Raw genomic sequence first — 15,496 nt, forward strand, 5'->3', positions numbered from 1 at the left:
TGCAGCAGTCACCAGATGCAGGATAATAATAAATGTATTAACTGATCGGGCGAAGACTGATTTAATTTGCCTAATACATTTCATTACACACTCAGGGGACTCCCTTGGGCACTCACAGCCTGTAAACAATCAGTTTTCAATGTAGTGCATCATATACCCTATTACATTTAATTAAATAAAGTATTGAATCTTGAATCCTAATCTTATAACACGTTTATATTTTATTATTGGAATTATCATCATCATTATTATTATTGTTATTATTATTATTATTGTTATTGTTATTGTTATTGTTATTAGAAAAAGTCACAAACGTCATCTTCTTTTTTGTCCAAGTCTCGCGACAAACTACCTGGCTGGGTCTGCTGGTACAACGTTAGTGACACCTGCCTGAGGCTCGGGACAGGAGCAGGAGACCGGGGACGAGAGGCGACTGTGAGATAATTTCATCGTTTTTACACATTTGTCACTCACTTCTGACATATGTATTTCTGTCTGTGGGTACAGATTATGATACCCAGTGACAGCGTACGATGGTCGGGAGTTGAACTAGGCTGCCCTGTACGTTTGACCGCTGTCAGTGTCCTACAGTTAGCCGTAGCTGTTAGCCTGTTAGCCTGCTAGCTGCTAACATTAGCAGCCTGACAGTAGAGAGACGTTAGCATCATTAGAGCACCCAGGATGACACATATTCTCCTGTAGCGATCTTCTAAACAACTAAGTTGACTAAATAATCCATAAAGTCTTGTTAGGATATGCTTGGAAAGGTCTTCGTGAGTTGAAGTTGAACTTTGATTACGTTAGCTAGCAACACGTTGAAACACAGTTGGAAGGAGGAAGTAAGTAACGTTAATTAATTGTTGTGACAACGGCAGTAACGTGCAAATATCGTGCTAAATTATTTGGTATTTCCTACCGGGTATTTGTTGTTGCATCTTTGCTATAATTCCGGGTACGGTCGCTTTTGTCTCTGGCAATTGTTTAGTTTCCTAAAGATTACAAAACTGTTGCTTACAACGCCAACTTTTTGCAGAACTGATGTTGAGGGTATCTGTGAATAATATGCATATATTATAGTTGAATGCTGCTGCTCTGGTTATAATGTAATGTACCAATAGATAGTTTCTCAAAACACGTTGTGTGCATGCATGCATTGGTTATAATGTCATCTGAAAAACCCAAGATTTTAGGAAAGTTAGTTCATTTGCATATTGTGTACAACGAAAATAGACAAGGCAAGTAATGCAATCTGTGTCCGCTGCATCGCTGACTGACAGGGTGTCCCTACCCCGTGATAGTGTGCAATACTTTAAATGCATAGCAAACATGAACTCAATAAATTGTCTGCTTTTGACTGGGGTCCCCCGGGACATCAATTCATTGGTTTACTGTATTTGGTATATTTTTCTTAAAAGCACTAATTAAAACAGAAAACAATGATATGAAGTCATTAGGAACATTTGGGATGATGGAATAAAGCACCTGTGAGATAAGACAAAAAACGTCCTCTGATGTCTGCAGTTGGTAGGATTAAGGTTATCGTATATGTTTTATTAAAGGTATCTGCACAGAAGTGATCCTAATAGTTCTGACCTTAATTAAACTTTGTGCCAAGGGACTCCACACACTGCGAAGTGCTCGGAGGTCTGGGGATATGGGAAGCACATCGTTATTTAATGATGACTGTGTGATGGCCAATGCAAAATGTCTGTGTATTATTATTATTATTATTATTATTATTATTATTATTATTAATATTAAAGCATTATTGACACAGTAATTGAATGTGTTACTGCTGTGTTGTGCTCTCTGTAGCAGTGAGGATGTCTATGAATGAAGAGGGTTATGTGGTTCGGATCAGAGGGCTACCCTGGTCCTGCACGCAGGAGGAGGTTGCCAGTTTCTTCTCTGGTGAGAACACACACACACACACATACACACACACACACACACACACACACACACACACATACACACAGACACACACACACACACACACACACAGCTTGAGGCATGAACAGTGTTATTAAGTATAAGACTGAAATGACACCTAGAACAATAAACTCAATTATTTTGCTTAGTGTATGAATTGTGATCATGTTTTTCACGATTGTGTACATTATAAATTGACAGAAAACTGCATTACCTTTTACATTGTTTAGAAATGTAAACACTTAATTTAATTAATTGTGGAAGTAGAGTTCAAACAGTATTTTAAAATCTAAATTGGTTGCATTGTTGTCACCTCAGGGCTCTGCTGCAACAACATTCTGCTCAGCTAGGAATCTGCCAAAAATCTGCACTTTTGTTTATTTGTTGCATGAGTGTAAGGGACATTGTATTTGTGTCCAAGAGTCTTCTCTCCCTCCTACAACCTGTCTTGTTGTTACGCACAGAAACAAACTTTGTTTCTTAACATTTTCTGAGCTGTTACCTCATCTTAATGTTTTGTATTTCACATAACTCCAGCCATCAGAGAGCTGTCAGAATCCCTGTTGAATCCGAGAATGGTTTACTGTTGGATTATACTTTTCTATTTGGAAAATTAGATCAGATCCAGTTGTACCCTTTATTCTGAATTTTTCTGTTATGACAGCAAATATCTCAGTGTTGGCATCTTTTTAAGAAAATGTCAATCATTCTTACTTATTTACAGACTGTGACATCATAGGGAAAGTAAACGGAGTGTGCTTCACCTACTCGAAAGAAGGCCGCCCCAGTGGAGAGGCATTTATTGAGCTGAAAATGTCTGAGGATTTCAAGAATGCCCTCTCCAAGGACCGTAAATACATGGGACACCGATACATAGAGGGTAAGCAAAATAAGCGATCGCAACAGACTCATTGAGTCTCAGTGAGTGTTTATCTGTGTCGCCTTTCTATTTAAACATTTGCTGAAATTTATGACATTACTGACAGAAAACAAGTGCAATTCACTCTGTCGCTGACATTTCAGATGTTTCCTGTGTGTTTGCCATTCAAGTACAAGTTTGTTTCATTGTTCAAGTCTATTGATTTCCCTGTACAAACAGACATTTCCCAGCTTGTGTGTGTGTGATAAGGTTTATACCAAACTGTAATGAAAAAAGTTGTTTAGTTTAATTTACCTCTCAGATCTTGACGTGCGTGCGTCCCTCTGTCTGTGTGTCTGACTCAGTGTTCAAGTCGAACCGTAGTGAGATGGACTGGGTGCTGAAACGTACCGGTCCTGCTGACTACGACAGCTGCAGCGGCTGCATGCTGCGACTTAGAGGCCTTCCCTTTGGCTGCAGCAAGGAGGAGATTGTTCAGTTCTTCTCAGGTACATCAACATTTAAACTTTGTAACTGTTGTTGAATTATGTTAATCTGAGGGATAGTTTTTACAGACACACTGTAGCTGTGTTTTTACTGTCATCACCACAGTGTACGGGTGCTGACAGAACTGCTGCTAGCTTGTTGTGCAAAACACCAAATTATCCAGCAGTGCAAGACAATCAAAAGAAACAAAAAGCTAAAAGAAATGTCAGACGCATGTTGGCTCTGCATACATTTCACTAATCTCTGGTCAATATTTATGTAGAGCACTGTCACGTAAAATGTGTACTTACATTATTCTACGTCTAAAGGCCCAGAATTTGCCACAATATGTACAATTTATATCCGATTATAGTCTCTTTAACATTATTTTAATGCCAAGTACATGTTTGTACTAAAGTGTAACAACAATTAACTTTACATTTAAAGCTCTTTCCTAACGGGTACCATGATATTAGGAAGTGGGACACTATCTTTTCACATTTTGAATTACAAAGGGGTATTAATTTGACTTAAATAAACATGTCTGTGTATGTAGGCCTAATGTATGTTTGTTCTTGTAGTATAGTCAAACTGTGTTTACCAATTGGTCCTCGTTTTGAATTGTTAGTATGCCTCTTCCCTAGGGCTGCACGATATGAGGAAACTATGCGATAATGTTGTTGAATATCACAATAACAATATTACTTACGTTAAATAAACATATATTAAAATGTACTCAGCACTGCATTTCTCCTGCTTTCAGTATATTGCTAAAATGCAATGAATTGCTAGTTGAATTAAAATAAATAAAAATTATTTCCCCTAAAATGTTTTTGAACTGAACACAAAAGGCACCAAAACAAAAGATGGTTTTAAAGTGCAGTTTTTCTACTAATACTAAAATAAATCCCTTATGTGTTATATGTATGTATGTGTGTGTATATATATATCTATATATATATATATATATATATAGATATATATAGATATAGATATAGATATAGATATATATATAGATATAGATATATAGATGTGTATATATATTGTGCAGCCCTACTCTTACCATGTTTGTGTTATGTAAGCACTTTATTTTGCATTTGTATTGTGTGACCGTGATATCCCCCTAAAGGGGGTTAAAAGACAGGAAGGGCTGGTTTGGCTGAGGGGAGACGGTCCTATGATGCTGATCTGGGGTCAGCACTGTAATTGTGCTCTCTGGCAGCCTTCATATTACATCTTACCTTATTATTTAAGAATTATTATGGGCCAGTGTCACAACACTAATAAATAATAATTAAATTCAGTTCAGTATCAGAGAAAGTTTTTTATTTCTTTATTTATTATATAGCTGCGGACTCCAGGCCAGTATTTGGTTAATTCCCCTGCCAGGCACTTTACAAGTTAAAATTCAGTCCTCTGAGATGCCCCCCCTTTTTAATGCAGTCTCATGAGATACTACAGCTGATATTCTTTTGCCGTCATTACATATATTAATCCTGAAAGCTCCAGTAATGCAGTGGGTGTTGTTCTATCTATTCTATACATCTATCAGTCTACCTACCGACCTATGTATTTATGTGTGCTTGGGTTGAAGGGTTGAGAATCGTGCCAAATGGGATTACTCTGCCAGTGGACTACCAGGGGAGGAGCACAGGGGAAGCCTTCGTGCAGTTTGCCTCAAAGGAGATAGCAGAAAAGGCTCTGGGGAAACACAAGGAAAGAATAGGGCACAGGTGGGACAGATGGGAAAGGGACGGGCTGGACTGGGTTGGGCTTCTATTGCAGTGTTTAATGGGTGATCATATCAGAGTAATTGTGGTAATAATGGGATGGGTTCTGTTGAATGATAAGCATGGGTTGGTGTGCTAGAATAATTATGGTAAAATAATGATAAAGTGGGTAAACTAATTGGGTGGTTCATGTGATGATTATTACAATAAGGGGATGGGTTTATGTATGTTAACAATGGTGACATGTTGAATAATAGGATGATAGGTCATGCATCTAATCTGTAAATTAAAGGTGGTGTAAGTATTTTATGCCATAGCTGTTGGTCGTCTAAGACCTGGGAGCTCTTTTTAATTGTTAGGGCAACATTTGGGTATATTAGATCACTTTATTGGCACGTCTTTTATAACTTTTTATACATGTAATTTACTTTGGAAGAGGGGATTAAGCGGAGAAGTATAGCAGAAGTCAGTCATGGTAGCCTCTACCATTAAAGCTCCGAACTTCTTTCTGCAGTTCTTTATCATTAAAATGATCAACGTAACACCTCAAAGCCCTGTAAGGATTGTATTTACTGTAAGTAACAAGAGGTTAGGTTGGCGTAGAAATCCTTCACTACAGCCCTAAGCCCAGCTAAGGATGAGATTTTGTTGAGGTTGTTCAGTCATTCAGAAACTCAGCTCCAGGTTAAAACTACTTAGACCACTATTTATAATATTAGTATTTTGTGTGGTTACCTTCTCTCTCTGTAAATCATATGTGTGTATGTAACCTGAGCTGAGCCATTTGTCCTCCTTAACCCTCTACTCTGCCTCGCTCCACCTCATGGGCCTCTCATATTGCAGGTATATAGAGATTTTTAAGAGCAGTCGGAATGAGATCAGAGCCTACTACGAGCTTCCCCGGCGGGGGATGGGAGGCCAGAGACCGGGGCCCTACGATAGACCCGTGATGGGGGCTACCAGGGAAGGGTTTTTTGGGCCCGGACCTGGCCACGGTGGGACTCTGATGGACACCATTAGGTGTGGAGGGGGCTATGGAGGAGGTAAGCAGAGTTCTGTATTTGTCGTTGCTAAAGACAGAACAAAACATTGATGTTTAATGATGCATGTTTCTGGCTCTATAGAGCTGTAGGCTGTCTAATTGTGTTGCGTTTGTCTGTGTCCAGGTTACGATGACTTTGACAGCTACAATGGCTTCAACAACTACGGTTTTGACAACGGCATGTTTGATGAGCGAGTGAGAGGAGAGAGAGGAGGAAGAGGTAAAGTCTAAAATGTATTTACCCTCTACAGTCTGGCAATTGATTCATCAGTGTTCATTTCAAAACAATTCTTTCAAATGAATGAAAGTTTGGCACAAATCTGAAAAGTTCTACACCTAAACATTTTAAAGTTTTACATTGTTGATATAAATAATTACCATTAGGATTGGGTTTTGTAAAAGCAGCCGATGTTGACCTTCTTGGCTCACGGAAGATTTCCCACAGCTAACAAGATACATTATTTACAGTGTTTTTCAGGTATCATTAAGGGAATGAAACGTTGGTATGAATCACCCCCCCCCCCAAAAAAAGAAAAAGCTTAAGACTGACATCCCCTCAGTAAAAAGAAAGAAATGCGTAATCGTCCCGCTGTTCAGAACTCCCCCCTAATAATTTCCGTACAGTCCCTCAGCAGCATCTATGTCGGCTCTGCAGAGGTTGTTGAGTAACTTCTGCTTGTGTGCTCGGCTGTCTTCTTACCTTATTGCAGCCGACACTGTTCATACAACCAAGACAAAGCTTCGCTCTCATCACAGTCAGTCACACAGGAGTTTGCTTGTGCAGCCTCCTGCTTTTAATTTGTTGCCAGTTTGCTCTGCATGCGTTGCACCTCCTGACCTGCTTCTGACTGGCTGTGATGACCCTCCCTGTGTCTGAAATCAGTCTCACTCCTCTCTTTATAATACACACATAGTGAGCAGTAAATGAAGATTTCGGACACTTATGAACCATTGTCATTTTGCACCGTTACTGACAGGTGATGTTATAAAATGCATTGTGGGTTTATTAGCAGAAGGTTCGTCACATGCGATGGATTCTACTTATTCGTTCCATTGTTGGAATTTTTGAGGACTCTTTATATTGGATTATGGATTTCACACTTCACACTCAATTAAAATGGCATAGGGTAAATATAGTGCACTCTAGAGCTGCAACTATTAGTCGGCTAATTGATTTGTCGATCAAGAGGAAAAATAATCGGCAACTGTTTTGATAATTGATTAATCATGAAATACATTTTTCATGCATAAACGGCAGAAATGTTGTTTTCAGCCTCTTCAACACGGAGATTTCCTGCTTTTCTCTGTTTTATATTATAATAAACTGAATATCTTTGGGTTTTGCGCTGGCAAAACAAGACATTTAAAGACACCACTTTGAGAAACTGGGATTTTAATATTTTCTTACGTTTTATAGACCAAACGATTAATCAATTTAATCAAAATGATCTGCAGTTAAGTCAAAAATGGAAATCATTTTTAGTCGCAGCCCTAGTGCAGTCTACAGTGAGAAGGGAGTGATTTCGGACACAGCCAATCTCCTTCTTGCATAGATTTAACTAAACGGATAATTGTGAGGTTGAGTCACATTTTGCAGATGTTTACAGCTCAGTGCGACGAGCAGCTTTTGCTCAATTCACGCGCTTTGTTTCTGCAGCACAGACAGAACTGAGCCAAGTGTAAAGAATTGTAAACCTCTGGCGCTTCTCCCAAAGGAACCCGAATGTGTTGTTGCGTCTCGTCTTTGGCATATTTATTTACTTTTGTGATGGATCAGGAAGTAATCATTCTACCTATTCTAACTCCATGTTCATAGTACTGTAACTGCTCTCAATTTGTAGAAGAATAAACACTCGGTACAGCTGTTGAAAACTCACAACTACTGTCTTTTACCACCGTGATCAATAAAGTTAGATGTTTTGAAAGTGTTGGGTGTGGTTTGAGTTTTTGGCCACGTTCAGAGTGCTGACACCGGGACATTTATTGTGTGATTTTTAAGGCGTAGCAAAGCTCTAAAGCAACAGTTGCTGTGAGTCAGGGTGTTGTGGGAGTATCCTCCTCTTTGTCGACGTATCTGAGATGGCTCTTTAAAACCCTCATATCCCAAAGACTTTATTTTGACTCATCTCCCCTTTGTATTCCTTACTGTTCTGTGTTCTTCATCCCTGGTTGCACTCTTTCTAAGTTTTACTCTCTGGTGTTGTAACAAAGAAAATTACAACACCATCCTTCACCCCAACCTTCTTCATTTATCATCAGCCATCCCTCCTTCATGTTTCCACCCAGGAACCCCCCCCCCCTTACCCGTCATCCTCTATTATTTTGTCCCTCTCCCTCCATACTCCGCCCCCCCAGTTTTTTCTCTCCATGGTCCTGAGTTTGTCCCTGGTTATAATGGTGCAGATTACAGGAGGCAGAGAGGCACCGCACCTCGGCCGAGGAGGGAACCAGACGCTTCAAGTTGGACTTTGCCAACAAGGCCGACAGCCTGCAGCGGCAGATTGAACAGCGAGAAAGGCAACTGTAAGCAAAACCCCTCTAAAGACACACTGATGTGTAGACTCATGCACATACATGAATAGTTAATGTGGAGAAGCTGTGGAGACACTACATAGTAAATACACCATAGGCTGTGTAGCATGGTACACCTGCTGTTGGTGATAACGCTTTTCTCCATTGAACTGAAACTGTCATAGTCCCAGTAAATCACATTTAAAACAAACCAGTGCGCCTACATTTAATCTGTTACTCAGTATATCCCTTTCTCTTTGTTATCTTTATTCTCGTTGTTGGTGTTGTATATACATGTTTGTGGTGTCCCTGTAGCCACCAGCTGGAGACGGACCTGAAGATAGAGCGGGAGTGGAGGCAGACGTTACAAAATGATCTCGACAGAGAGAGGGATACGGTGGCTCAGCTCAGCACGGAGGCGCTACAGATCAACGGACTAAAGAAGGTAAGAAGACGGAGAAAGAAACATACTATTTATGTGATCATGGATAGTATGTTTAGTTACATGTGTCTGACTTTGCATAATGATTTGATCTGATGCATTTTCTCTGTTGTTTTGATTTTTTTTCTAGGAGTTTCATCGTCTGCAGGATGAAAACATTCAGCTGAAGACCATCTGTGAGGACCAAGAACAAGCTCTCGAGGAACTAGGCTCCAAACTGAGCGAGTATGTATGCTTTAAATAAAAGATATTTACACCATAATCAATCTGTTTTCACAGTCAGTAAAAGGCTCTAACCCCAAATGTTTTAAATGCTTAATTAAATTTTAGATGCATTTCAAATTAGATTCTGTGTGTGAGAGAAAAACAATGTGAAACAGAGTGTTTGCATGTTTCAGCTCATTTACAACAAATTACATGTACTTTGCATTCTTTCAAAGAAGTAAAGTTCAGTTCTTGAGAAAGCCAAGAAAAGCTTTTCTAAATTAAAGCAAAAAGAGAATATTTTACATATTATTTGACATTTACATTATTAAATGTTTTTTAATCATTTATTTATTTTACCTTTAAAAAATAAATAAAGTTTTATTCTTTTTGTCATCAGATCCAAACTGAAGATTGAGGACATCAAAGAAGCCAACAAAGCTCTTCAGGTAAAGTTAAATTGAAACAAATGTTTTAAATCCTCTCCATCACTAGGATGGAAAGTTAGATATGGTTTTAGTAAAAGAGCATATATATATATATATATATATATATAAAAGTTAGGATGAAATAGATATTTACTGTTGTGTCGTTGCAGGGGGGTCAGGTTTGGTTGAAGGACAAGGAAGCCAGCCACTGCAAGCTGTGTGAGAAGGAGTTCTCCATCTCCAGACGAAAGGTCAGTCAACGGTTCTTCCTTGGCCCATGATCCCACATCCTTCCACCAAGTAGTCTCTTATTTATTATATATTTTTACAAGTTGGATACAACTTTTTTGCATTCGAGATTCAGATGGTGTAATGGCCAAAGAGAAGCCACAGAATCAGGTGGAACTGGAATCCACGGTTTGGTCCTTTAGTTACCAAAGTTGTAAACACACTGGCTCACATTTATCAACTGAATCGCTCAACTTACACAATATATTGTTTTGCTGTCATAAAAAAGTCATAGTAGTGTGTTATAAAAGTATTTAAAAAATCAGTGTAGTATAGAAGGTAAGGTAAGAGAGAGCGAGCAGATAGTCACTGTAACGCAGCACAATTGAGAAGTTCACACATTCAAGCTTCTGTTTTATTGTATGTGAGCTTCTGTAAAGTCTCCTAGTTCTCATTATAAAAGTTCTCAGTGTTGTAACAGTAATTAACTTTGATCGGTGTCTCAAACTACAGTGTTGGGTCCTTGAACTCGAGGTAATTGGGCCTGGAAAGTCCTTGAATTTGATGGTTAAGAAGGTGTGGGAACCCTGTTTGTAGTTATTTTGTTTCCAACTCTCTCGTTCTGTCCCTCTCTCCAGCACCACTGTAGAAACTGTGGGGAGATTTTCTGTAACAGCTGCTCTGACAATGAGCTGCCTCTGCCCGCCTCACCAAAACCAGTCCGAGTCTGTGACACCTGCCACGCCCTCCTCCTCCAGCGATGCTCCTCCAATCCAACGTGAAGGAGCCCCCGAACTGCTGCCGTAACGGCTTCAAACTATCTGAGATCAGACTCGTGATTCCCACCCTTCCCTACCCTCTGTAAGAACCATCTCCCAACTTCTCTCAACACACTGTTTGCTGCTAGAAACGGACCATGTGCGTGCACATTTACAGGTTGACAAGAAGAAGGGGCCGTTTGCATCATTCGGCCCCTTCTTTGTTTGACTTCACTACTTTATTTGCATATGCTCTGCTGTACACTCAAAAACATGTTCTCTTGTAATCGGATGCAGAAGAGGCAATCAGCCCACTACAACATGGGTCAACATGACATCTTTGGTCTGCTTTAATATCATAAACAATCATTATCTATCCTAAATATCAGTTATACAGATGTAACCATTTATGGTATATTTACATATATAATGACCTGTCTGAGGACAGAGCTCTGCTATGAAAGGAGGAACGACTTCACGATGAACTGAAAGTGAACCTGCACTGACTGTGACGAGCACTGCTGCAGCTAAATGCAAATTCTCAACCAAACCTCCAGTCTCATGTAGTACTGCGTCGTTATAATTTCTGTTTCAAGCCTCTAAACTGTATACAGTCCAACAGATTTTATAATTTATACATACAGTAACGTGGCCTTGTTACCGAGTCTGACTTCATAGCGCCTTCTTTTGAGGTGGAGTGAAATGAACACAAACATAAAGGCAACATTTACACAGGCACAAAAGATCAAGTCAACCTGTTGAATCCAACTTCACTAGAAACTGCTGTGAGTAGTTCTGTTCCTGTTTTAGTTGCAGTCGTCTCACAGTAGCAACAAAGGCCTTTCTGCAAACTAATCAAACAAACCTTCGCAGCTCCGAGCGGATTTTGCTCTGCTGACACTTCGACCTCGACTAGACGCTTTCAAAGGAACTGAAATTCTGTTTATTTAACAACGTTGGTGCCGTTTGTGCCTGTGTAAATGCAGTGAATATTACCTACTTGTGCTTCTCATGTTGCCAAAATGACCCCTAGATTCTACAGAGAGGATTTCTGGAGAGAATCTAGAATATTTCAAAGTAGCAACACTAGCCTTTACTAGCCAAGCAAGCAGTCAAGAGTAGAGGCACATTCACTGTTTGTTTGAGACACTAATGCAGTGGCTGCTGCTTAAGGACCAAGAAGAGCAACAGTGGCTCTTTAGATGATGAACCACTGACGGCTAGCTTACAACATGACCACTTCACTGACTAGTTAGTGGCTAGGAACAGACTTGAGTGTTACACACTTCTGACACCATAGCCACAAATTAAGTTTGAACACTTGCCAATCCTATATTACCTGTAATATAGATGGATTTCAGAGTATTTATATTTGATTTTGTGTTTTATACACATTAATTTTTACTTTCAGAAGTTCAGGGAACTTGTTTGAGCCTTCCCTGTAAAGTGATCTGTGCAGATGGAGATGTTATTAAAGAAGAGCCACATTGTACTGCTGCTCCATTCCCGAGAGGAAGTTTGAAACTAAAGCATTTTTGTTCAATTTATTTTGTGTTGTCAAATTAATGCTGACGACTGTTAAGTACGGTCTTCAGGTTACGATGCAAATTAAACTGCACATTCTTATTTTGTACTTAAACACAATGTTTACAACCTGTGACTTTTCAAGAACTGGACGTATTCATTCCCGTGAAGAGATAAAAACAGACCTGGGTCCATTTTAAATATTTTAAATCTCATGAATCTATCATATCATTAAGTACTACAGGCAAAATGTTTCTGAATTGCACCCAGGCCTGAAACCTTTTTGTACAGTGTCACTCTTATAAATGTCCCAGCTTTGGGACTTGGACAGTGTTGATACCACTGTATGTTGTATAAATACACACATTGATAATCACTGTGGCTCTTTAGCTTACTAAATCCTGCCAGTTTATTATTAACTATTGCCAACAGTATGTTGCCTCGACTGTGTAGCAGTTTCTGATTAAATCACATTACAAACACAATCGTTCATGTTGTTTAATGTATGTCATTGAAATTGTGAACATTCACTGTTGGGTCTTTCTCCGGTGTCTCAGCTGATTACACACTTCATTCATTCATTCTTTATTTTTTTATCAGACGTATTCGCAACCCTACAATAAAAGAATTAGGGTCACGTGAATTTTTTATTTCTGAGATTAAATTCAGAATAATGAGTCAAATACATTTTTCACACGTGACTTTAACCCTTTTGTCGAACAAACTTAACACCATTTCTTTCTTTTTCAAAAGTGATGTCAGGGAGACAGAAAGAGAATTAAATATAAAATTTATTAGGCAAAATGTACAACAGCTGCATAAACTATTTTACAGCTCAAATATAAAGACTTTATTTTACTTCCACTCTTTGAGAGTGGAATATAATATTCAACTTAGTTTTAAATTCTGTAATGAACTGTGAAAACATTCATAAAAAACACAATGGCTCACATTTATCAACTTTTCAAAGCAGGAAAGCAGAATAAACAGATTAAAACATCGCTGTTGATCAGTGTCTCCTCTGCATCGACTAAAGTGCATTCCACTTATCACTAAAACCTTTAACACATTCAATCCATGTCATTTAAACTCTGGAGAAAATAAATAGGCGTTTGATTTCTCTTAATCGGACCAATATACAAAAATATTTTTCATGTGAATCATAAAAATCTTTGTTTAAAATAATATGATAAAGAAATCTATTTGGCCCATTCACCAATATTACATCTTAATATTGACGAGTTGTTGTGTTCTTCATTTGCTTTAAGGAAAGGTGTAATAATAGTGCTGGTCTGGTCTGTTTTAGTAAACCCCCACAATTAAAACAAATGACTGACTTCAAATCAGCTCTCCTGCTTCGAAAAAAGTAATGGAGTAAATGTGGCCTGAAAGGACGTGAAACAAACGTCAGGATGGATGAGTGGGATGACATCAGTATGAAGCTCGCAGCCCGCCGCTCCGCAAGCCTCCGCCCCCTCCTAAATTATCATAGTAACCGCCGCCACCACGACCTACGAAGGATTTGAAAAGAAAGGTTAGGGTAAAAGAATGAAGTAATGAGAGCGAGTTAAACTATAACATAAAGAACTAACAGCAAACTTTTATTCATCATGAAATCACTCACTCATTTCAGCTGCTCCACTGGCTGTTGAATTAAGAAACAGCTCAATATAGCGATGCTCTGTGGAGAAAACATCAGTCCATCATTCAAACTGAAGAACTGCTGTTTAAAAGGGATTGTGTGTTTACAGTAGAGGGTGTTCGGCACGCCCCCAGTTTGAAGAAGCAGACAAGTACAGCCACGGAAACAAAGAAATGTACTGCTGTGGACGGGAGCAGCAGCAAAATATATTTTAGCGACTTTTATTCATTTATCAGTAACTTGCCGTCAGACAGTCCTTTCAGACAAGAGGCTTCAGTTTCCCGTCGGAGAGAGCGATCTGACGGGAAGATGTTCTAAAAATAGCGCACACTAAAAGGGATTCAAACCATCCTAACTATCCCTTTTAATGTAAATTAAATTCAACTACCTAATTTCCCAGTTTAAGTACAATCGGAAATATCTCAAATAGTGTTGTTAAAAATACCACGATTATATTTTCTTAATGAATTCCAACATTGAAACCCACTCAGAGTCAACCATCGAACACCCTGGCAGCTTATCTGTTGAGCTATTATTCTGGTTCTGTACACATAGCTGATCCACTCCTCTGCTCTAGTCAACAAGTAGTTTTGTGTCATTAACGTCGCGTGAAAGAGGCGTCACAGGAACAAACATACAAGCTAAAGAGGAAAAAGGGAGGACATACGCATGTGGTTCTTGTCTTTGGACATGGCTGCCACAGTGTCTTCGTGGGAGCGAAACTCCACATCGGCTTCTCCAGTCGACTTGCCGTTGGGAGCCACATCAATGTGGACCCTCAGTGGATTCAAAGGAGAGAAGAACTACATGAACAAAGAAAGACAAATACACAGAGAGAGAGAGAGAGAGAGAGAGAGAGAGATATATATATATATATATATATATATATATATATATATATATATATATATATATATATATATATATATATATATATATATATATATATATATATATATATATATATATATATATATATATATATATATATACACACACACACACACATGAACAGGTAAACAGACAGATAATGTCCAACTGTAGGAACGGTTTTTTCATGACTTTCAACATTCAGTGTTTATTTAAATGTGCTTTTTGGGCTTCCTGACTGACACCGTCATACAGTATGAACACAACATAACCAGAGACGACATGGACCTAAACGAAAGGTCAGGTCTTTCATCTGGCTCCACAGGGTTTTTGCAGTTAGTAGTAGTTGGTAGTTAAATTTCAAGACCTTTTTACACCATCAATCATACAGTCTAGAATATAGAATATAATATGATGGGAAAGCAGTAGGTACAATATGTCCCAGAATCATTCATTAGTATATAGCATTCTTTCAGTACGTCCCTGCCGTTTATATCCATATCATATCCATCACTGCCTACTCCAGGAAAGAGAAATTCTTTAAGAAGTTTGTAATTTAAAGACTTACTTTTAAAAACCTGCACAGAACCCATTGTTTGCAAATCCTTAAGAGAAATAATAAAAGTAACTGGTCTCAGTGTGTGTTCTTACTTTAGCGATGTCTCCCTCTGTGGCACGGAAAGGTAAACCCCTCATGTGAACGAAATGGCCGCTGTGGAAGCCAGAACAAACATCACCTTGACCACCGTAACCATGGCCTCCCATCCCTGAGCCAAAACACACAAATACATCCACAGATTACCAAAGCAACCTTTAGCAATGTAACAGAGAAGTAATCTG

The 15,496-nt window shown here is 38.8% G+C and overlaps 3 protein-coding genes across 6 annotated transcripts; 2 read left to right on the forward strand and 1 right to left on the reverse strand.

Moving 5' to 3' along the window:
- The first annotated feature begins 360 nt into the window (after window positions 1-360).
- On the forward strand, window positions 361-6,502 carry hnrnph3 (heterogeneous nuclear ribonucleoprotein H3 (2H9)). Of its 4 annotated transcripts, none has more exons than XM_029427890.1 (7): window positions 361-435; window positions 1,816-1,911; window positions 2,657-2,812; window positions 3,157-3,300; window positions 4,872-5,010; window positions 5,851-6,050; window positions 6,174-6,313. In XM_029427890.1, the coding sequence occupies exons 2-7, from the start codon at window positions 1,824-1,826 to the stop codon at window positions 6,278-6,280; spliced, it is 834 nt and encodes a 277-aa protein (XP_029283750.1). In that variant the 5' UTR covers window positions 361-435; window positions 1,816-1,823; the 3' UTR covers window positions 6,281-6,313. The 4 variants fall into 4 exon arrangements, with proteins under 4 accessions (XP_029283750.1, XP_029283751.1, XP_029283752.1 ...); XM_029427891.1 differs by having other exon boundaries at window positions 403-435; window positions 1,819-1,911; XM_029427892.1 differs by lacking the exon at window positions 361-435 and adding an exon at window positions 791-839.
- A 120-nt stretch (window positions 6,503-6,622) lies between these two features.
- On the forward strand, window positions 6,623-12,629 carry LOC115005916 (RUN and FYVE domain-containing protein 2-like). Its single transcript, XM_029427886.1, has 7 exons — window positions 6,623-6,714; window positions 8,453-8,572; window positions 8,876-9,005; window positions 9,133-9,227; window positions 9,607-9,655; window positions 9,805-9,885; window positions 10,501-12,629. Exons 1-7 carry the CDS (start codon window positions 6,623-6,625, stop codon window positions 10,642-10,644), a joined length of 711 nt encoding a protein of 236 aa, XP_029283746.1. The 3' UTR covers window positions 10,645-12,629.
- Window positions 12,630-12,917: 288 nt separating this feature from the next.
- Window positions 12,918-15,452, reverse strand: LOC115005917 (heterogeneous nuclear ribonucleoprotein H3-like). Its single transcript, XM_029427887.1, has 4 exons — window positions 15,308-15,452; window positions 14,454-14,589; window positions 13,769-13,825; window positions 12,918-13,655 (listed from the first exon to the last, which is right to left on the reverse strand). The coding sequence occupies exons 1-4, from the start codon at window positions 15,419-15,421 to the stop codon at window positions 13,576-13,578; spliced, it is 387 nt and encodes a 128-aa protein (XP_029283747.1). The 5' UTR covers window positions 15,422-15,452; the 3' UTR covers window positions 12,918-13,575.
- Between the last annotated feature and the right edge of the window lie 44 nt (window positions 15,453-15,496).

This window comes from Cottoperca gobio, unplaced genomic scaffold (assembly GCF_900634415.1).
Source record: "Cottoperca gobio unplaced genomic scaffold, fCotGob3.1 fCotGob3_399arrow_ctg1, whole genome shotgun sequence".
Lineage (NCBI taxonomy): Eukaryota > Metazoa > Chordata > Actinopteri > Perciformes > Bovichtidae > Cottoperca > Cottoperca gobio.

Excerpts from the sequence above, each read along its gene's own strand:
- LOC115005917 (XM_029427887.1), bottom strand. The coding sequence starts at position 15,421 with ATGGGAGGCCATGGTTACGGTGGTCAAGGTGATGTTTGTTCTGGCTTC. Across the intron at positions 14,590-15,307 it reads CAGAGGGAGACATCGCTAAA|TTCTTCTCTCCTTTGAATCC; the intron begins GTAAGAACACAC and ends TTGTTCATGTAG. Across the intron at positions 13,826-14,453 it reads CAAAGACAAGAACCACATGC|AGCATCGCTATATTGAGCTG; the intron begins GTATGTCCTCCC and ends TTTTCTCCACAG.
- LOC115005916 (XM_029427886.1), top strand. The coding sequence starts at position 6,623 with ATGCGTAATCGTCCCGCTGTTCAGAACTCCCCCCTAATAATTTCCGTA. Across the intron at positions 8,573-8,875 it reads GAACAGCGAGAAAGGCAACT|CCACCAGCTGGAGACGGACC; the intron begins GTAAGCAAAACC and ends GTGTCCCTGTAG. Across the intron at positions 9,228-9,606 it reads CTAGGCTCCAAACTGAGCGA|ATCCAAACTGAAGATTGAGG; the intron begins GTATGTATGCTT and ends TTTTGTCATCAG.
- hnrnph3 (XM_029427888.1), top strand. Across the intron at positions 2,813-3,156 it reads GGGACACCGATACATAGAGG|TGTTCAAGTCGAACCGTAGT; the intron begins GTAAGCAAAATA and ends TGTCTGACTCAG. Across the intron at positions 5,011-5,850 it reads AAGGAAAGAATAGGGCACAG|GTATATAGAGATTTTTAAGA; the intron begins GTGGGACAGATG and ends CTCATATTGCAG.